Below are 15,395 nucleotides of genomic sequence, written 5' to 3'. Positions count from 1 at the left end.
TGCGGCGCAGGGGTCCTCAGGTCAAACCACACTCTCAGGGCCCGCAGGCCTCTCGGACCCTTGGCGGGGAACAGGGGTGAAGGCTGCAGCCCTGAGGAGGACGGGTAGGTGGGACAGAAGGGTTTGAGGAGTCGTCAGGCCGTGTCCCCGCCCAGCTGGAGGTACGCCCGAGGCCCCAGGAGGCCTGTCTGGGACGGGGTCCCGCCTCCTCCCGATCACTTACTTGGAACCTGCTGTGTGGGCTGCTGCCACGCCTGGTAGGTGCTGCCCCAGCCCTGGGTCAGAAAGGCGGGAGGACCACTGCGGAGGACAAGCGCCATTCACTCCAGGCCAGGCCACACCCCCTCCCCAGGGAGGCCCCCCACCGCCCCCCAGCCCCGGGTGAGCACCAAGGTCTCCCGGAGCAGCCAGGGCGCAGAGCAAAGGCAGGCCACCCACCTCACAGGGGCGCTATGGGGGTTTCCGTTCACTTTAGCAGCAATGTTTGGGAAGCATCCTGAGCTCCTTGGAGGAAAGGTGCTAAAAGAAAGTGGGAAACAGGTAAAGACAAGGGCTGCAGACCCAACACAGGAAGGGCTTTCACGAGACTCCCTTCCCTGACCCAGCCCAGGGCAGGAAGCCCTCCCTGGGGAGGTTGGCCGGCCAGAGGACCCTCTGCCCTCTGGGCATGCTCTCAGCCCAGCTCTGGTCAGCGAGCCACGGACAGGCCAGAGGACGACGGGGACGGGTGAGAGCGAGAGGGATGGGTCCTGCCCACACCCCGGCCTTCCGGCTGGCATCCCCAGAAGCAGCTGGAAAGGAGGGCCTTCTGGGTGGACAGGAATTCTCGCAGTCCAGATGGGTGCAGAAGACTCACTTTTGATGAGGCGCAGCAGGCGGCTGGCTGAAGGGGCTCTGTCCAAAGGGTCCAGGAGCTCCGAGACTGGTCCCCTGTCAGGGCACAGAGGGGACTCTCACTGCCCGCCGGCCGCACCGGCGCCCTCTGCCCAGGCCCGCCCCGGGACGAACCACAGCCTCTGGGAAGACAGAGACTCGTGGGGTAAAGGCACCCTGCGGCACTCACTAGCCTTCCTTCCCCGTGGGAAGGGCCTGACTGCGGGAGCGGCTGCTGCCCCTCCGGTGGCCGATGCACCACGCCGCCAGTTCTGCACCACCGCGCCTGCCCTGGCGTGCCGCCCTGGGGGAGGGACCAACCTGCTGGACTCTCCCGTCAACTTAGGCCGGCCCACGGCTCTTTCTGCCACTCTACGGCCCCTCTGAGGTGAGCAGTGGCCCATCTGTCCTCCATCAACACTCCCTTTCTTTATCTGCTTTGAGGTGCCTGAAACTAAAGCCAGAGTCAATGAACGCTGCCTGCGGGGCTGGCCGCCAGGGCGAGGCCCGTGGGGGTCCGGGGGCAGAGCTGGGGGAGGCTGCCGCCCGGCTGCTCCTCTAGCCTGTGGGGCCGCGGCTCGGGCAGGAGCGGCGGTGGCCGGGGGAGCCCTGCGCGTCTGGGCCTGGCCACTGTCCCTGCGCCGAGACCTCGCCCCTCGGCAATGGGGGAGGGGGCTGCTGCCCTCACAGCACCGGAGGACCCAGAGGCCCAGGAAGTGTGAGGTTCTGGGGGGAAGCAGGTACCTCGGACATACAAAAGAAACCCCCACGACTCGGGTGGCAGGACCCGCGTACGTACGCCAACTTTCTCATCTATGAGGTGTCTGGCCACCTCGATCTGCGGAGGGAGCCCCCGGATGGTGAATATCCGCAGGTTGGGGTCGGTACTGGGAGGGGGGTTCCGCTGAAGCTCCACGTGCGCTCCCGACTGCTGGTTTATGCTCTTGATGTTCTCGCCCCCTGTGGGCGGGAGGACAGATACAAAGGTAAGCGGTGACTGCGGCAAACCCCAAGCTTGGAGCTCACCCAGTATTCCGCTCCAGAGGAGGAAGGGGAGTTTTCTGCCCACCAGCGCTTGTCCTAAGAGTTGTCCTAAATCCTGTCCACGCTTGAGAATGGTTCTAGTCAAAACTAGGGCTGTCTCCAGTGTAAAACCAGACTTCTGCGGTGAAGCTGGTCTTGCTCTCTGAGCCAGGCTGAGGCACAGACCCCTCAGAGCAGCCACTGGTCCCTGTCTCTATGTCCTGGGCTGAGGCGCCCCAACTGCAGATTTACACACAGTGAGCTCAGCTGGGGAAGGTGCTCCCTCCTTCTCAGCCCAAGGACAGCCACCAAGGGCCCCTCCCTGGCACAGTGGGGGTCTTGGCCCCGGCAGGGGGTGGGGGCGGTGACTGCACAGCTGGTCCCCTCTCGCCACAGGTCAGACGGCCACAGGCCCAGCGACACCCAGAGCCCATCCAGAGCCCGTCCGGCCTTTAATCCCCCATCCTGTCACTTCTCAAGTCTCCACCTTCTCCGAGGGTGCGGGCGGTCTAGACGGAGAGGCAGGCTGAGGATGGGGGTCACAGAGGCCTGGGTGGAGCGGGGCTAATGAAACTGTAGTTGGACTCTGAAAACCTGGGAGAGTCCCAGTCTCTTAACGAAATTTGCATAACAAAAGCTCCACGGTGTAACAATGGTTTGATTCTTCTTTTCAGATTTCACAGAATTTACAGATCCGCTCTGCTCTTTGGGGTGGGGTAAAGCCAGAATACAAGGAGAATCTGGAGCACAGGATTTTATAAAACTGAGGACAGTCTGTATAAAATCGGGAGCAGGGTACCAGGCAGCCCCAAAGGATCAAAGCAAAGGCTAGAGGCCAATCTCTGTGTCACCCCTCCCCACCCAGAGTCAAAACCAACCTCCAGCTGTCATTTCATTGTAACGTGTCCACAATCCTTCACTCCCCAGCCCGCCCCACACCCGCACAGCTGGAAAGCCACGTGTACACAAAGCATCAGGGCGAAGGTAAGTGAGGGGCCCCACCCACAGGCACAGCCTGCTCCTTGTCTCGCCTCACCCTGAAAGCACGATGGGAGTCTACGAGGGCCTGCGAGCAAAGACGGGCCTGGGTCTGGCCGTTCTCCCTCAAGGCAGCGTGAGCGGCCCTCGGCATCACAGGAAGGAACCCAGGCGGCTGTGGGCATTCAGGAAAGCCTGGCTCAGCATCAGTTTGGGCACGATGCTAGCTGGGTTTAGGGTGGTGCTCAGTTTAAAAGCAAATTCATAAGAAGAGAAGCCCAGCTGACCCAAAGGCTGAATGGATGATTTTCTTGAAGATCCGCTACAGTGTAAGGACAATGTCCCTGCGTTTTCTGCCTCAAGCAAACACACGGTCCTGGGGGCAGCGCCAGCCTAGGCGAGAAAGTCCTAGTCTTCAGCAGCTTCGCTTTGCTTCTGGTCTGTACAAGCCCCTCCCAGCCCCCAAACAATTGACCTTTACCCACAGGTTGTGAATTTTATCTTCTCTGCATCGTGAAAAGCAGCTTTGCTCCTAGGCAAGAGCGTTTGGGGGGAGTGATAAAGAGCTAAGACTAGGTGGGAGACCCTTCTACTGACACCGCACTTCTGCCCAGACCCCGTGGTCCCGGAGGCAAGGGCGCGAAAGGGCGTGTGTGCCCAGGCCTGAGAGCCCGCAGGCCCAACCAGCCCCTCCTCCGGGTCGGGCACTCGGGCCTGCAGCCCCAGACTCCTCCCCAGGTGCCGGGCGCATGCTAACACAGTGAGGAGGCCCCGGCAAACTGCGAGGGGCCGGAAGGAGTTAATTTAAGTTCATCTTCCTGCAAAATGAGGTCACCAGCTTGGCACATGGTGGCTGTCTCCAGGCACATTCAGCAGCCTGCTCCATTCTTCCACCTGATGGGGGGCAGAAGCAACCCACCAGTGGCCCCCCGGCTGGACGTGAAATCGTAAAGCAATTAATCAAACCTGCTAAAAGGCCTGGCTGACAAGAGCAGGGCTGGCCACACTGTCTGTCACCATTGCTGTATTTATCATGGAAATCCAGCAGGGGCCCCGGGAGGCGCAGCGTCTGTCCAAGGGCTGTAGTGGGGGGTGAGGGGCAGGGGTGGGAGCAGGCCTGCCTGCGTGCGGCACCCCTCACCCCGGCGCCGTTCCCAAGAAAACAGGAAGACCTCAGACTCAGCCCTTGCGGGGAGGGAGTTACAGAAAGACCCCAGCTATTGCCCCAGTGAAATATATCCTGGTTTCCTGAGGCTGCTCCTGGAGTGGCAGGACACCGCATCCGTGACTGCTGCATTCTACTGCCTCTTTCCTCTGGGGATCGCTCAGGAGGACCGGACAGAGGACAGAGCGGCTGTCCTGGGAGCGCCGAGGCTTCACTGACTATGAGCAACCGTCACGGCGATGACAGCAAGGCTCCGCCAGCTCTGGAGAAGACACTTCCCGTGAAACCCTGATTGACATGACGGTTCTCGAAAAGCACAGAAAAACCTAGACCTGACTCTCGAACTCCAGCGCGTCAGCTGGATTTAATGTCATGGCAGCAGGCCAGCTGACGGTCTGGGTCGCATGTCTGAATGATCGCAGCATTTGGGCACCTAACAATGGCCACTGAACACCTCCCAGCATGAATATGCCCTGCCACAAAATCAGAACAAACTCACAGCATTCCTCCCAACTCCTGAGAGGTTAATGACCAAGAGACAGCACAGATAACAGGAAATAAAACGTTGTAAGAGAGCATAAAACACAGTGTCCGAGAGCGGGGCCCAGAACAGATTCCGGGAGATGACTGAAGGCCAGCGCGGGGCACTAGCCACGGCAGCCTCGGCTTTCTGGGGGTGAAGGTGTCCCCAGGCCATGTTCTGTGGGATGCCAGCACCCCTCCAACAGCTAAGAGATGCCTGGTGATCACAGAAATTGGGGGAACTCTAGACAGAAAACGGTATCTGTATCTTCCATATGTTGTCAAATACATACAAAAGGAATGAACTGAGAAGCAAAGAGAAAACCCGATGCTGAACAAGAGTTTCCTGCCAGCTCAGGGGCTCGGCTTAGAGGGCAGAGAAGCCAGGCCTACTGCTTCAGAGCCCCAGACCTGCTCTCAGCAGCCTTTCTTGCCGAGCCAGCTCAGATGGCCCAGAAACCGGTCTGCTCTCTCCCTTGCTTTTCACTGAAGGAAGGAGCCACATTAGCCAGTAACAAGGGTTTCTTACCTAATGTTCTCTAAAACTCCAAGAAACAACTAGCAAATCAATTTTTATCTCCCTCCACAGGGTATCTGTTACTCATGGTAAACATGCTGAAAAGATAAAAGCCATTTTCACGTGTTGTGTCAATACAGACCAAACACCCAAATTCAGTAAGGCAAAAAATGACACACTTGTCAGAAAGCAATCTTTGCTTGAGGAAATGATCTGAACGGTCCCTCCAAGTTCCTCGGAGGTGAGTTAATCCCCAATCAGTCCACTGACAAACATTCAGGGGCCCCTCACCTGCACCTTTCCAGAAACCTAGGCTGTTTCAACAGGCAGCCGGTCTCCCTTATATAACATCTGTCTCCATGCGGTGATAAAGTACTCACTTTGCCCTGTTCATGAGAAGGCCCAGGCAAGGAGGGTGCCTTGGAAGGCAGCAGAAGCCTTGCACCTGGCCCCTTTGGTCAAGTGTTGAAAATGGCGTGAACCTTGAGCTTCGGAGGTACTGGACGTGTGGCCTGTCTGCCTTCAGGCCAAGCAGCCAGAGGGGGAGCGCCAGCCCCCCGCGCACTGCTTACCTTTGCCGATGACGAGGCCACACTTGTCAGCCGGCACAGTGTAGGTCACCTCCTGGACGCCCCCGGGGGTCCCCACGCTCCAGTCGCCGCGGCCACGGCCTCTGCCTCTGGCTACTGCCAGGCCTCCGAAGCCGTCTCTTTCCTGGAAAAGAAGCGGAGCTCAAGTGACATTTCTGCCGCTGCCTCCAGCACTAGTTTTCCTCTCTGGGGAGGAGGCTAAGTGACAGGATGTAATCAAAGCCACACATTAGGACCTGAGCACCTCTCCCACATTTCAGATTCTGAAGTGCTCCTTTAAAACCAGAATTAATACAAATCACAGGAACATTCAAGGAGACGTGTGCGGACAAATCATGTGGTTACATAAACAGCACAAACACACCCAACTAAAACAGGCAGTCAGGTATAAATTTCCAAGTCTGAAGCCCAATACCTGATCCCAGAGTTTTAATCACGGGGCCCTTATCTACAGGCCTCAGGAGCTGGTTTTCTCAGTGCTGAGCCTACCAGAAGCCTGATATTAGATGCTGAAGAGCTACGTATGGGCTTTTGAAAGTGACATGTGAGTGGCAAGGGTGACTTTGGGCCCTCCCCCAACAGGTTGCTATAAAAAACAATAAGACACTGCTCTGAGAGTCAGAATACCTTGCAATCCCAGGTGGCGCTAGTGGTAAAGAACCTGCCTGCCAATGCAGGAGAACTAAGAGACGCTGGTTCGATCCCTGGGTTGGAAAGATCCACTGGAGGAGGAAATGGCAACCTACTCCAGTACTCTTGCCTGGAAAATCCCATGGACAGAGGAGCCTGGTAGGCTACGGTCCATGGGGTCGCAAAGAGTCGGACACGACTGAGCAACTTCACTTTCACTTTCTCTCCTGGAGAAGGGAATGGCAACCCACTCCAGTATTCTTGCCTGGAAAGCCCCGTGGACAGAGAAGCCTGGCGGGGTACAGTCAATGGAGGTCACAAAGAGTCGGCTAAAGCACAGCACCTTGCAATCCAACCAGCAAAAAGAATAAAAGGATCAAAAACAAAAGCAGACCAACCCAAACTGGTTACCTCACTCCTCAAAAGAAGGAGGGGAAGCCAGGCACACCCGCCCAAGGTCTGGGGCTGGAAGGGCCTCTGACGTGTTCTCACCGTTCGCCCAGCAGAGAGAAGGTCCTCATCCGACACCCAGGAGAGGAAGACCCCCTTCTCTCCAGGGTGAAGCAGCCATTCCAGCCTCTATCCCGTGAGGCGCTCAGGAGCGGCAGCCCTGAAAATCTTTCCAATGTTGAGGGGGATAACCCGGTGGAGCTGAGAGATCCTTCAGGGATGGGGCAGCTCACAGACCCGTGACACAGAGCAGAGCATGTGAACCGGCTGCCATCGGCCAAGAGTGAACTGAATGTCTACCCGGAATCTAGACCAGCAGGAAGCCGAGCTGACGACTGCCTCCTGCGGCACTCTGCTTTTGGAGCGACAGACGACCAGCAAACAAGGTAACTTAGGGATCTACATGAGAACACACACACGCAGCTGACTTTCTAGAAGGGGATGCCTCGGGCTCTGGGAGACAGGGCTGTCTCCTCCTCATCTCGCAGCTTCGCAGTTCTGGGATCATCAGTTCTTACCACGAAGAAGGATGTCAGAGAGCAATCTGTGACTCTTCTCTGAACCAGCCTCATCCTAAGAACTGACTGGAGACTGTGGGCGAAGCCCAAGCCACTCCTGGATATTCTAATTCAGGAATCTGGGGTGGGAGGAGTCCATAAATCTCTAACCTCAGCAGGTACCCCCAGATGACTCAGGGGATCATGTGGGGTGTACCACCAGGTACAAACAACCCCCTTGGCTTGCTACTGAGAAAACTATGCCAAGAGGGGCTCAATGGCTAGGTTGCCAAAGGTTACAGGAGAGATGGGATGGTGGCTTCTAACCTCTTGCTTCTTTCTTCAGCCCCTACTGCTCTCAGACTTTCCCCACAAACCTGGGGACACGACATGACAACCGACCACCAGCTACAGTAGCTCCCCAGAGCAATGTGTAACACAGCGAGGGGAGGTGTCACACAAGCCCGCTCACATTCCAGAGAAATGTGACCGTGAGCATGGAATCTGATGCCTGAAGACAGCTTTACAATTCTGGCAGATCACAAAGTGCTTTCTAAAGCTAAGAGTAGACTTGACTTTTTTATAATAGGTGTGCCCAACTGTTTGAAACCTGGCCAGCTGCACTGTGAATCCCCCAAGCAGCTTAAATAGTCAGGAACTTAAAGACAATCTAGATTCTGCAATAATAAAAACGCAGAAGAATAATAAACTGGCAGGGAAAAAATAAAATGAAGGCAGTTAAAAGATAGATGGACAGAAGCCGCTGGCTGTGATTTTGGAGGGAGTAACTGACGAGAGTGCTGGTTCTCAGAAACGGGCCTTGAGGGGGGCGACTGATCCAGGGTGCTTCTCCAGGGTGTGACATGAGAGCTCTGCAGAGCCAGACCCACCTGGGCTGTGAGAATAAGCTCGCTGATGACATGTGCTGCGTGCTGGCATCGATCCGGGGGTCCCATCACCTGTGCAGCTCTCTCCGGACTAATACCGTCATCTGTGGAACAGGATAGGAGAGACGGGATTAGAAAAAGCCCTGCTTCACAAGGAAAACAAACATCAATGTGATTTGCAGTCGGTAATAAGGAGTATTAAGAGCACCAAGGGAGTAATAAGAACACAACTCTAGATTCAGGACACATTTTAGGCAGGGAAACATGTATGGCTTTCTGCACGGTCTCTGTCAATCCTCATTTCTAACGTGATTACAGCCATTTAAAAGAGGTATCATGGAACTTCCCTGGTGGTCCAGTGGTTAGGGCTCCGCACTCCCAATGCGGAGGGCCCAGGTTGGATCCCTGGTCAGGGAACTAGATCTCACATGCTGCAACTAAGACACAGCGCAGCCAGATAAATAAAATGTTAAAAAAAGAAAAAATTACAGAAACTAAACTTGAAAACAGACTTGAGCTATGGCAATATTTTCCAAATAGTAGTCTATCATGTCTTCCCATCTTCAGAGAGATGAGGAAAATTCACTGTAGACAATTTTGCTCATAAAAGTAAATTGGTAACACTTAAAGAACTGGCCTTAAGATTTTTTTTTTTTGGCCACGCCACGGGGCTTTGTGTGATCTCAGTTCCCTGACCTGGGACCCCCTGCAGTGAAAGCGCAGAGCCTTAAGCACTGGACCACCAGGGAAGTCCACGATTTTAAATGGTTTTATCTTTAATTTTATGAAATAAAAAATAAGGTGTTCGCTTTTAAATCTTTAATTGGCAAATTAAAAGCTGGAAATGTTAATGTTGAACCCCACTCGCTTAACTTTTACTGGTCTGAAGAAAAAAAAGAAAAAGGCCTGGACACTCCTGGGCTAGTGTGTTCTGGTACATGAAGGGTGACCCTGCCAGCAAATCCACAGGAAGAAACGAGGGCCGGAGGAGAAACTGGAGTGGAAATCTGGTAACAGAACGCTGCTGAAGAGGGCGAGGGTGAGAGGGACGGCAGAGAACAGGCAGCGGGCTAACAAAACAAAGTCCGCGTTTCGTGGGGTGGTCTTCACTTCTTCATAATGCTGAGGATTTCAAGACTCATCAAAACCAACCTGGTTTGAACTGAATTCTCACACCGGCATCGTTCTGGATCTTTTTGATCATTTCCCCATTTCTTCCTATCACAATCCCGACAGCAAACCTAGGCACAGATACCTGAGCACAGAGAAACAAAACCTCGTCAGCATTTTCCTGCAAACCTGTCTTTTCTGCAAGTCTGGTGTAAGTGTGTATACATGCAACGATTTTTATTACAACATATTTCTGGAAATGATACAATAAAGCATATTTTTTTCTCTTAGGAAAAATATTGTGGTTGATGACTGTATTCCTGTCCATTAAATGCATCTAGCAGGTCTGAGACTTGATCAAAAATAGTTAAAAAAATGAAGTAAAGCAAGAATAAACCTGATAAAGATTTTTAAAAAATATTTAGGATTAAAAATTTATCTTCCAAAGTCTATGAAATAAGCATAAATGTACCATACACGTTTGTACACGGTCCTTCACTACATGGGACACAGTACTTATCACGTTAACCACTGTGAACGTGCACTTCATCGGCATTAGATGCCATCACAGTGCTGTGTAACCATCGCTGACGCCTACGCCCCAAACCTTCTCATCCCCCAATAAGCAGTCAGTATCTGTGAAACCACAGCCCCTGGTAACCTCTATTCTACCTTCTGTCTCTCCGCCTAGTCTAACGCTTCGTGTAGGGGGAACCATACGACGTCTGACCTGCATTTGGGCTGAGTTCATCAGGCATCATGTCTGCAAGACCCACTCATGCTGTAGCAGCATCAAAGATACATCACAACCCCATTCCACCTCATCAGTGGACAGGCTCAGGGGCTAGACACAATCACAACACAGGTCACCACAAAAGCCTGGACGTTGGTCTTCATCTGGGCAGTGGGGTAAGCTTTGAAGCACAACCCCAAGCCAGGGGGAAAGACCCCAGTCCCTGAAATGCACGCGGCTGGCATCCCTCACTACAGCTGACACTCATTCCATACACCCCCAGGAAGCATGCATACTTGTCCGGTTTTGCAGATGAGACACGCGTTAAATAATTTGCTCAAGGTTGAAGGCCAATAGAACGTGACCTTCAACCTTAAGCTTGCCTACTAACCTGTAACTCAAGCTTACCTCTATACTGCTTCCTCCCATTCGAGAGCTGAAATCACCGCGCACCCCTCGAAAGTCAGCTTGGTCTTTCTCTCGGATGATTTCTAAGACCATTTCTCTCGCTTGCTGCATAAACAGGCATTAAGGAAAACAATCCTGAACAAACACATGACACCAGGTGAAAGATTACACCCTCTTACATGGGGCTCAAAGCCTTGCAAGGTGCTCAGCTGTGGGAGAACTCACTGTGTTGTATGATTATTGTTGTTATACGGGACAGGGGCAGGCTGCTGGTGAGCAGCACAGCGTGTATATCAAATCTTAAGTGTCCGCACAGACACGGGTTCACTGTCTGCTAAAGCCGCAGGCGGGTCAGCACACTTGGGCTGGGTCAGAACTCGATTACAGTCGTCCCACCACACTTCCGGTGTGCCTTCTCTTTCTGGCGGGGAGAGGGTGTATCTGAGAGCTCTGACTGTGGGGTAGCTTTCTCAGGAGAGAAGCTCCGGGGAGGTCAAGGGAAGAAGTCAGCCTGGGAGCCTGCAAATACCTTCTGGCTTGCAGAGCTCAAGCGTCTCCTCCCAACTGGCAAGCCCATGCCCCACACCTATCCATCTCTAAGGCACAACCAGGGTCCTCTCCCCTGGGAGAGCCCTGAGTCAGTCCATCCCACCCGGGCCAGCACCAGCCCAAGGAGCAGGGGCAAAGGAGCAACCACATGTAACAAGTCAAGGTCTTGTGGGAACCCAGAAAAGGTCCAGGTTCTGGAAAAATCAGATCAAACAACAAGAAAAACCAAAACAGCAATGTCCTAGGACATTTGGAGAAATTGGGAGTATGGACTGACGTAAGATGATGTCATGGCATTACTATTATCTTCCTAGGCCGCTTGAAATAAAGAATGGAGCTTTATTTTTAGGAGACACACACTGCAGGATTTAGAGGTAAATGTTCTATGTGTCTGCTCAGCTGCGTCTGACTCTTGGCAGCCCCATGGACTTGTAGCCTGCCAGGCTCCTGGAATTTTTTAGGCAAGAATATTGGAACTGGGGTGCCATTTCTCTTTTCCAGAGGATCTTCCCAACCCAAGGATTGAACCCTCGTCTGGTGCGTTGGCGGGGGGGTTCTTTACCACTGAGTCACCTGGGAAGCCCAGAAAAGTCACATGGTACCTGCTGTTTGCTCACAAATGGTAAAGCAAAAAAACTAGAAAATATATAGACACACACACACACACACACAAATGGTATAAGCAGGTTGAGGGTATTCAGATGTTCACTACACTATCTTTTCTTTTTTTTTTTTAATTTATTTTTTTGTCATATACACTATCTTTTCAACTTTTATATTTGCAGTTTTTCATAATAAAAAATTTGGAAGATTAAAAAAAAAACCAAAGAACAATTTACCCTAAATACAGCAGACAGCTTCTCCCAAATAAAAAATACAAAAAATACAGTTTTAAAATTAAAAAATAAATACTAAAAACTTTCCTTTATAATAATTTTCCTGCAAATTCATGAAACATCAATGAAATAAGCTCTCTGCCCAGGTATCTTTTCTATAAAAAACAAAAGCCAAATGTTCCACTAGCGAAGGAAAGAGTGGAGGTTTTCTGGGACGTGGCTTTTCTGCTGTCCAGCCGGTTCTTCCCTCCAACCGAAGAGCTCTACGATGCACAGCAGTGGAGGCTGGACTGGATGAGCCAAGTGCAGGAGGGTTAGGTACAGTCTTTCTGTGTTTAAAGAGGCTGGAAACTCTGGGGGACCTGACGGGGCTGAGTGAAGGGAGGGTGTGAAGGGCCGCGTTGCTGACCGGAACCTAAGCAAAGCAGCCACCGCAGTCACCTGCCCTCAATCCTGTTTTCAAACCATTGTTTTATATGAAGACCTTGACCAGAAAAAAGTGTTATCAGATGCTATCTACCAGGGACCATCATCTGAGCTCAGCTGAATGATAGTATTAAGAACTAGGGGAAATCTTTGGCCAGAGACTGGTAGCCTCGGCCGGCTCAAAGCCCCAAAGCCCCTATAGAGGAGAGCTGTCGCTGCCGGGCTGGCTCTCCAAGGCGATTCAAAATGCAGCAAAGGCCAGCAGAAAAACGAGCGTTCCTGTCTCACGGGGACAGACACGCTCCCACGCCCACTCCTGCCAGCAGTCACAGAGCTGGAGGGCGGAGCCCCTGGGTGACTGAGACCTGAGCCCCTGCCCGCTTTCGGCGCTGGGGGCAGTCCTCGGAGGCACATGGGGTGCCTGCGATGTGGGCACGCATGCGCCTTCCGTGGTCCAGGCATCTTTTTAGTCACCTCCCACCTCAGCCAGCTGTCTTGTCGAAATGGGTCAAGGGAACAAACGAAAGCCACAGGGAGCCTGCATCTGAGGTGACCACAGGTCAGCATCAGAAACTGCATCTGATCAGAGTTGCACCAGCCAACAAAACGGTCTGCACTGTGGATAAACTGTGCGTCAGCTGCCCCTGCTGTAGCCGTGTACAGCTGGCTCCGAGCACTTGAAACGTGGCCTGTGTAAATAAGGGACTCACTTTTTATTTAATTTGAATGATTCCAACAGCCACTTGTGGCCAGCACGACCCAGTTCTTCTTACCCTCAAACTTGGAGAAGACAGCTTACCTTAAATCAAGGACCACCCACCTTACGATTTCCAAAATGACATAAAAACACAACGAGTATACTACCAAGTGATGCCACCACACCCGGGACCGGCCTGACCCACCGTTTCTCTCCTACCTGAACTTTAAACGCGTCTCCGGTGATGCGAAGGGGCTTGTCTGCTCCCGTGGGCAATGGGCCGTCCTGGATCATGACCATCTTCACGCCGGTCCGCTCCTGTGGGGGCACACAAGTCCTCAGCAGAAAGCCTACGGCCTCTGAGGACTGGGCTCTGTGAGAGCACATAGGCCACAGCCCTGACCTGCAACCTCAAAGGCCCTGAGCCCTGAAATGAGAGCTTGTTCCTAACGCAATCTGGCAGCAAAACCAACCCAAACCCACGGAAGCGCCCTTCCACTCCTCCTCTCAGACTGTGACTAGTACTATGTTCAGCCGTGGGAATCTCCATCTGATTACAGGGTGCAGCCCTGGAACCTGCTGGGGTGTTAGATCCTGAAGCACGCCTGGCCCCACGTGTCTCAGACGAGGGATCTGGAGCTCAGAGCAGTTCATGAAGCATTTTTTCAGTAGTGGGCACCTCGCTCAGGGTCTCACGTAAATTAAAAATAATGGGTAATACTTCAGCTCATGACATCAGCGAGGCCAGCACCTCCCTGCTCTTACAGACGAGGACCCTGTGCCTTAGAGGAGTGCACGACTGCACCTATGACCTGACAGCTAATGAGCAGGAGTGCTGCTGGTCTGGACACGGGATTTTCACCTGAGAGTCTCAGCAGGGCTTCACTGCCACAGGGGATGCTGCCCGTTCAGGGGCACCCCAGGCCTTGGTCTCACAGCTGGCATCAAGCCTGGCACAGTGAATATTCAGAACTGTGGAAGCCCCTGGGCAGAGGTTTTGGGGGGAGTGCTGCACCGTGGCGCACAGCCAGCCCAGCTCAGGCAAGCCAGAGCCATGACAAAACCTCCCGGCTGGAAGATGGAGGAAGTGAAGGCCTCCGGGGGCACTGCTCGGCCAGGAGTCACGTACCTGCAGCTGCTTTATCGTCTCCCCGCCTTTGCCGATGACCAGACCCACTTTTGACGCTGGGATGAGAATCTCCTGGATCGTGCTATTGCCGTCCGTTTCATTGTGAAAGCCGGGTCCGTTCCGACAGCGGTCCACAATCTGCCCCAGGAGCCGTTTGGCTTGTCTTTGGGAGGGAGAAGAACCACAAGAGAACCAGTGGTTAAATAAATGCTCTGGGTGCCCAGGAAGGGACAAACAGCACCGGGGAAACACAAGAAGGGGTCAAGGCTGCCCTCCAGCCAGCTCCAGCTGTTGCCCCCACTACCCGGGAGGTCTCTGCCATCCGCCACGCTACTGGGCTGGAAGTTAAAAGCAACACACACCACAGGAGCAACGTCCCGCCACAGCCCCTCACGTCTGCCCTCTGCTTGCCCTCGTGTCTCATGTGCATGCCACACACGTGCCTGTCTCCTATTCGAACGTCAGCGGCCCTGGTGGCAGAGCCTACCTTTGATCCCCCTGCGTCTCTCTGCGCCCCAGTCCAGCACAACCCTCCTCACAGAGCACACGCTCAATGGACGGTGGTTAAATAAGGGCAGAAGAGAAAGCAAGGAGAAAGACGGGATGAAAGAAAGAAAGCAAGGGTTAGTAGTCATCATCTGAATCCTCAAACTCCAAATTTCTTCTCCATAACCAACCAGACTGCTTGGGTGACTTTTCAACTAGGGCTAGGAGTCACCGGCTCAGTTTCAAGGGTAGGGAAGAAATGGAGGCAGGGCCCCAGTGCAGCTGTTTGGCCATATACACCTGCTTTGTGCTTTTCGGATTTTCAAGAGCCTACATTTCCCCTGGAATTTTACGCTGATGTACCTGGAGACGGGGCGGGGGTGGGGTGAGGGGGGCTGTAATGGTGAAATAGTACAAACCAGCTTACTGAGGTCCTCTGTTGGGCCAATTTCCTTTTCTGCACCAGAATCTCCCCTGGCTGTTATCTGCAGTGTTTATTCTTTGAATCACCACGTATGATCTATTTTGTGGTTCCTTTAATAGCTACTAAACAGGCTGGCTGTACTCTGCACTGAAACAAAAAAAAACGGTTTTCTACTCAAGTTATAACCCCGCTGCCTCGACTGCTTGGGCAGAACAGGAAGCAGGAATGTTTAGAAGAGGAGGAAGAAGGCGAATGGCAGGAAATGGATGTTGCCTGTTGTAGTCCTGAGCCTTTGTGTAGAGTCAGCCGTGTGCATCTTCTCAGTTACAGCAGCTTTTTAATATTTTGCCTGTGTACTAGATTAACCTGCGTTGGAAGAAAAATGCCTTGACTCCAGCAAAAGCATCCTGCTTGCCCTCTAATGCGCACCTGCCAGTGGTGTTTATTCTGGTTCACTGCTTGCAA

The 15,395-nt window shown here is 53.2% G+C and overlaps 1 protein-coding gene and 1 non-coding gene across 5 annotated transcripts in view; one reads left to right on the top strand and one right to left on the bottom strand.

Annotated features, from left to right (window-relative positions):
* FUBP3 (far upstream element binding protein 3) overlaps positions 1-15,395 on the bottom strand; it is a 48,166-nt gene that overhangs the window by 5,986 nt on the left and 26,785 nt on the right. For all 4 annotated transcript variants that reach the window (XM_043469858.1, XM_043469859.1, XM_043469857.1 and 1 more), the window contains 10 exons: positions 14,021-14,183; positions 13,111-13,209; positions 10,384-10,488; positions 9,285-9,387; positions 8,136-8,236; positions 5,651-5,792; positions 1,673-1,833; positions 857-930; positions 439-519; positions 224-300 (listed from right to left, as the gene is read on the bottom strand). In XM_043469858.1, the coding sequence (XP_043325793.1) occupies positions 224-300; positions 439-519; positions 857-930; positions 1,673-1,833; positions 5,651-5,792; positions 8,136-8,236; positions 9,285-9,387; positions 10,384-10,488; positions 13,111-13,209; positions 14,021-14,183 (1,106 nt within the window). The remainder of the gene's footprint in view (positions 1-223; positions 301-438; positions 520-856; positions 931-1,672; positions 1,834-5,650; positions 5,793-8,135; positions 8,237-9,284; positions 9,388-10,383; positions 10,489-13,110; positions 13,210-14,020; positions 14,184-15,395) is intronic.
* Positions 8,477-8,549, top strand: TRNAG-CCC. Its single transcript has one exon. It is a non-coding gene; the product is annotated as a tRNA-Gly (tRNA).

The sequence above is a fragment of the Cervus canadensis genome, chromosome 5 (assembly GCF_019320065.1).
Source record: "Cervus canadensis isolate Bull #8, Minnesota chromosome 5, ASM1932006v1, whole genome shotgun sequence".
Taxonomy (NCBI): Eukaryota; Metazoa; Chordata; class Mammalia; order Artiodactyla; family Cervidae; genus Cervus; species Cervus canadensis.
Note: the sequence above shows the minus strand (reverse complement) of the source record. Positions and strands in the feature narration are given on the sequence as shown.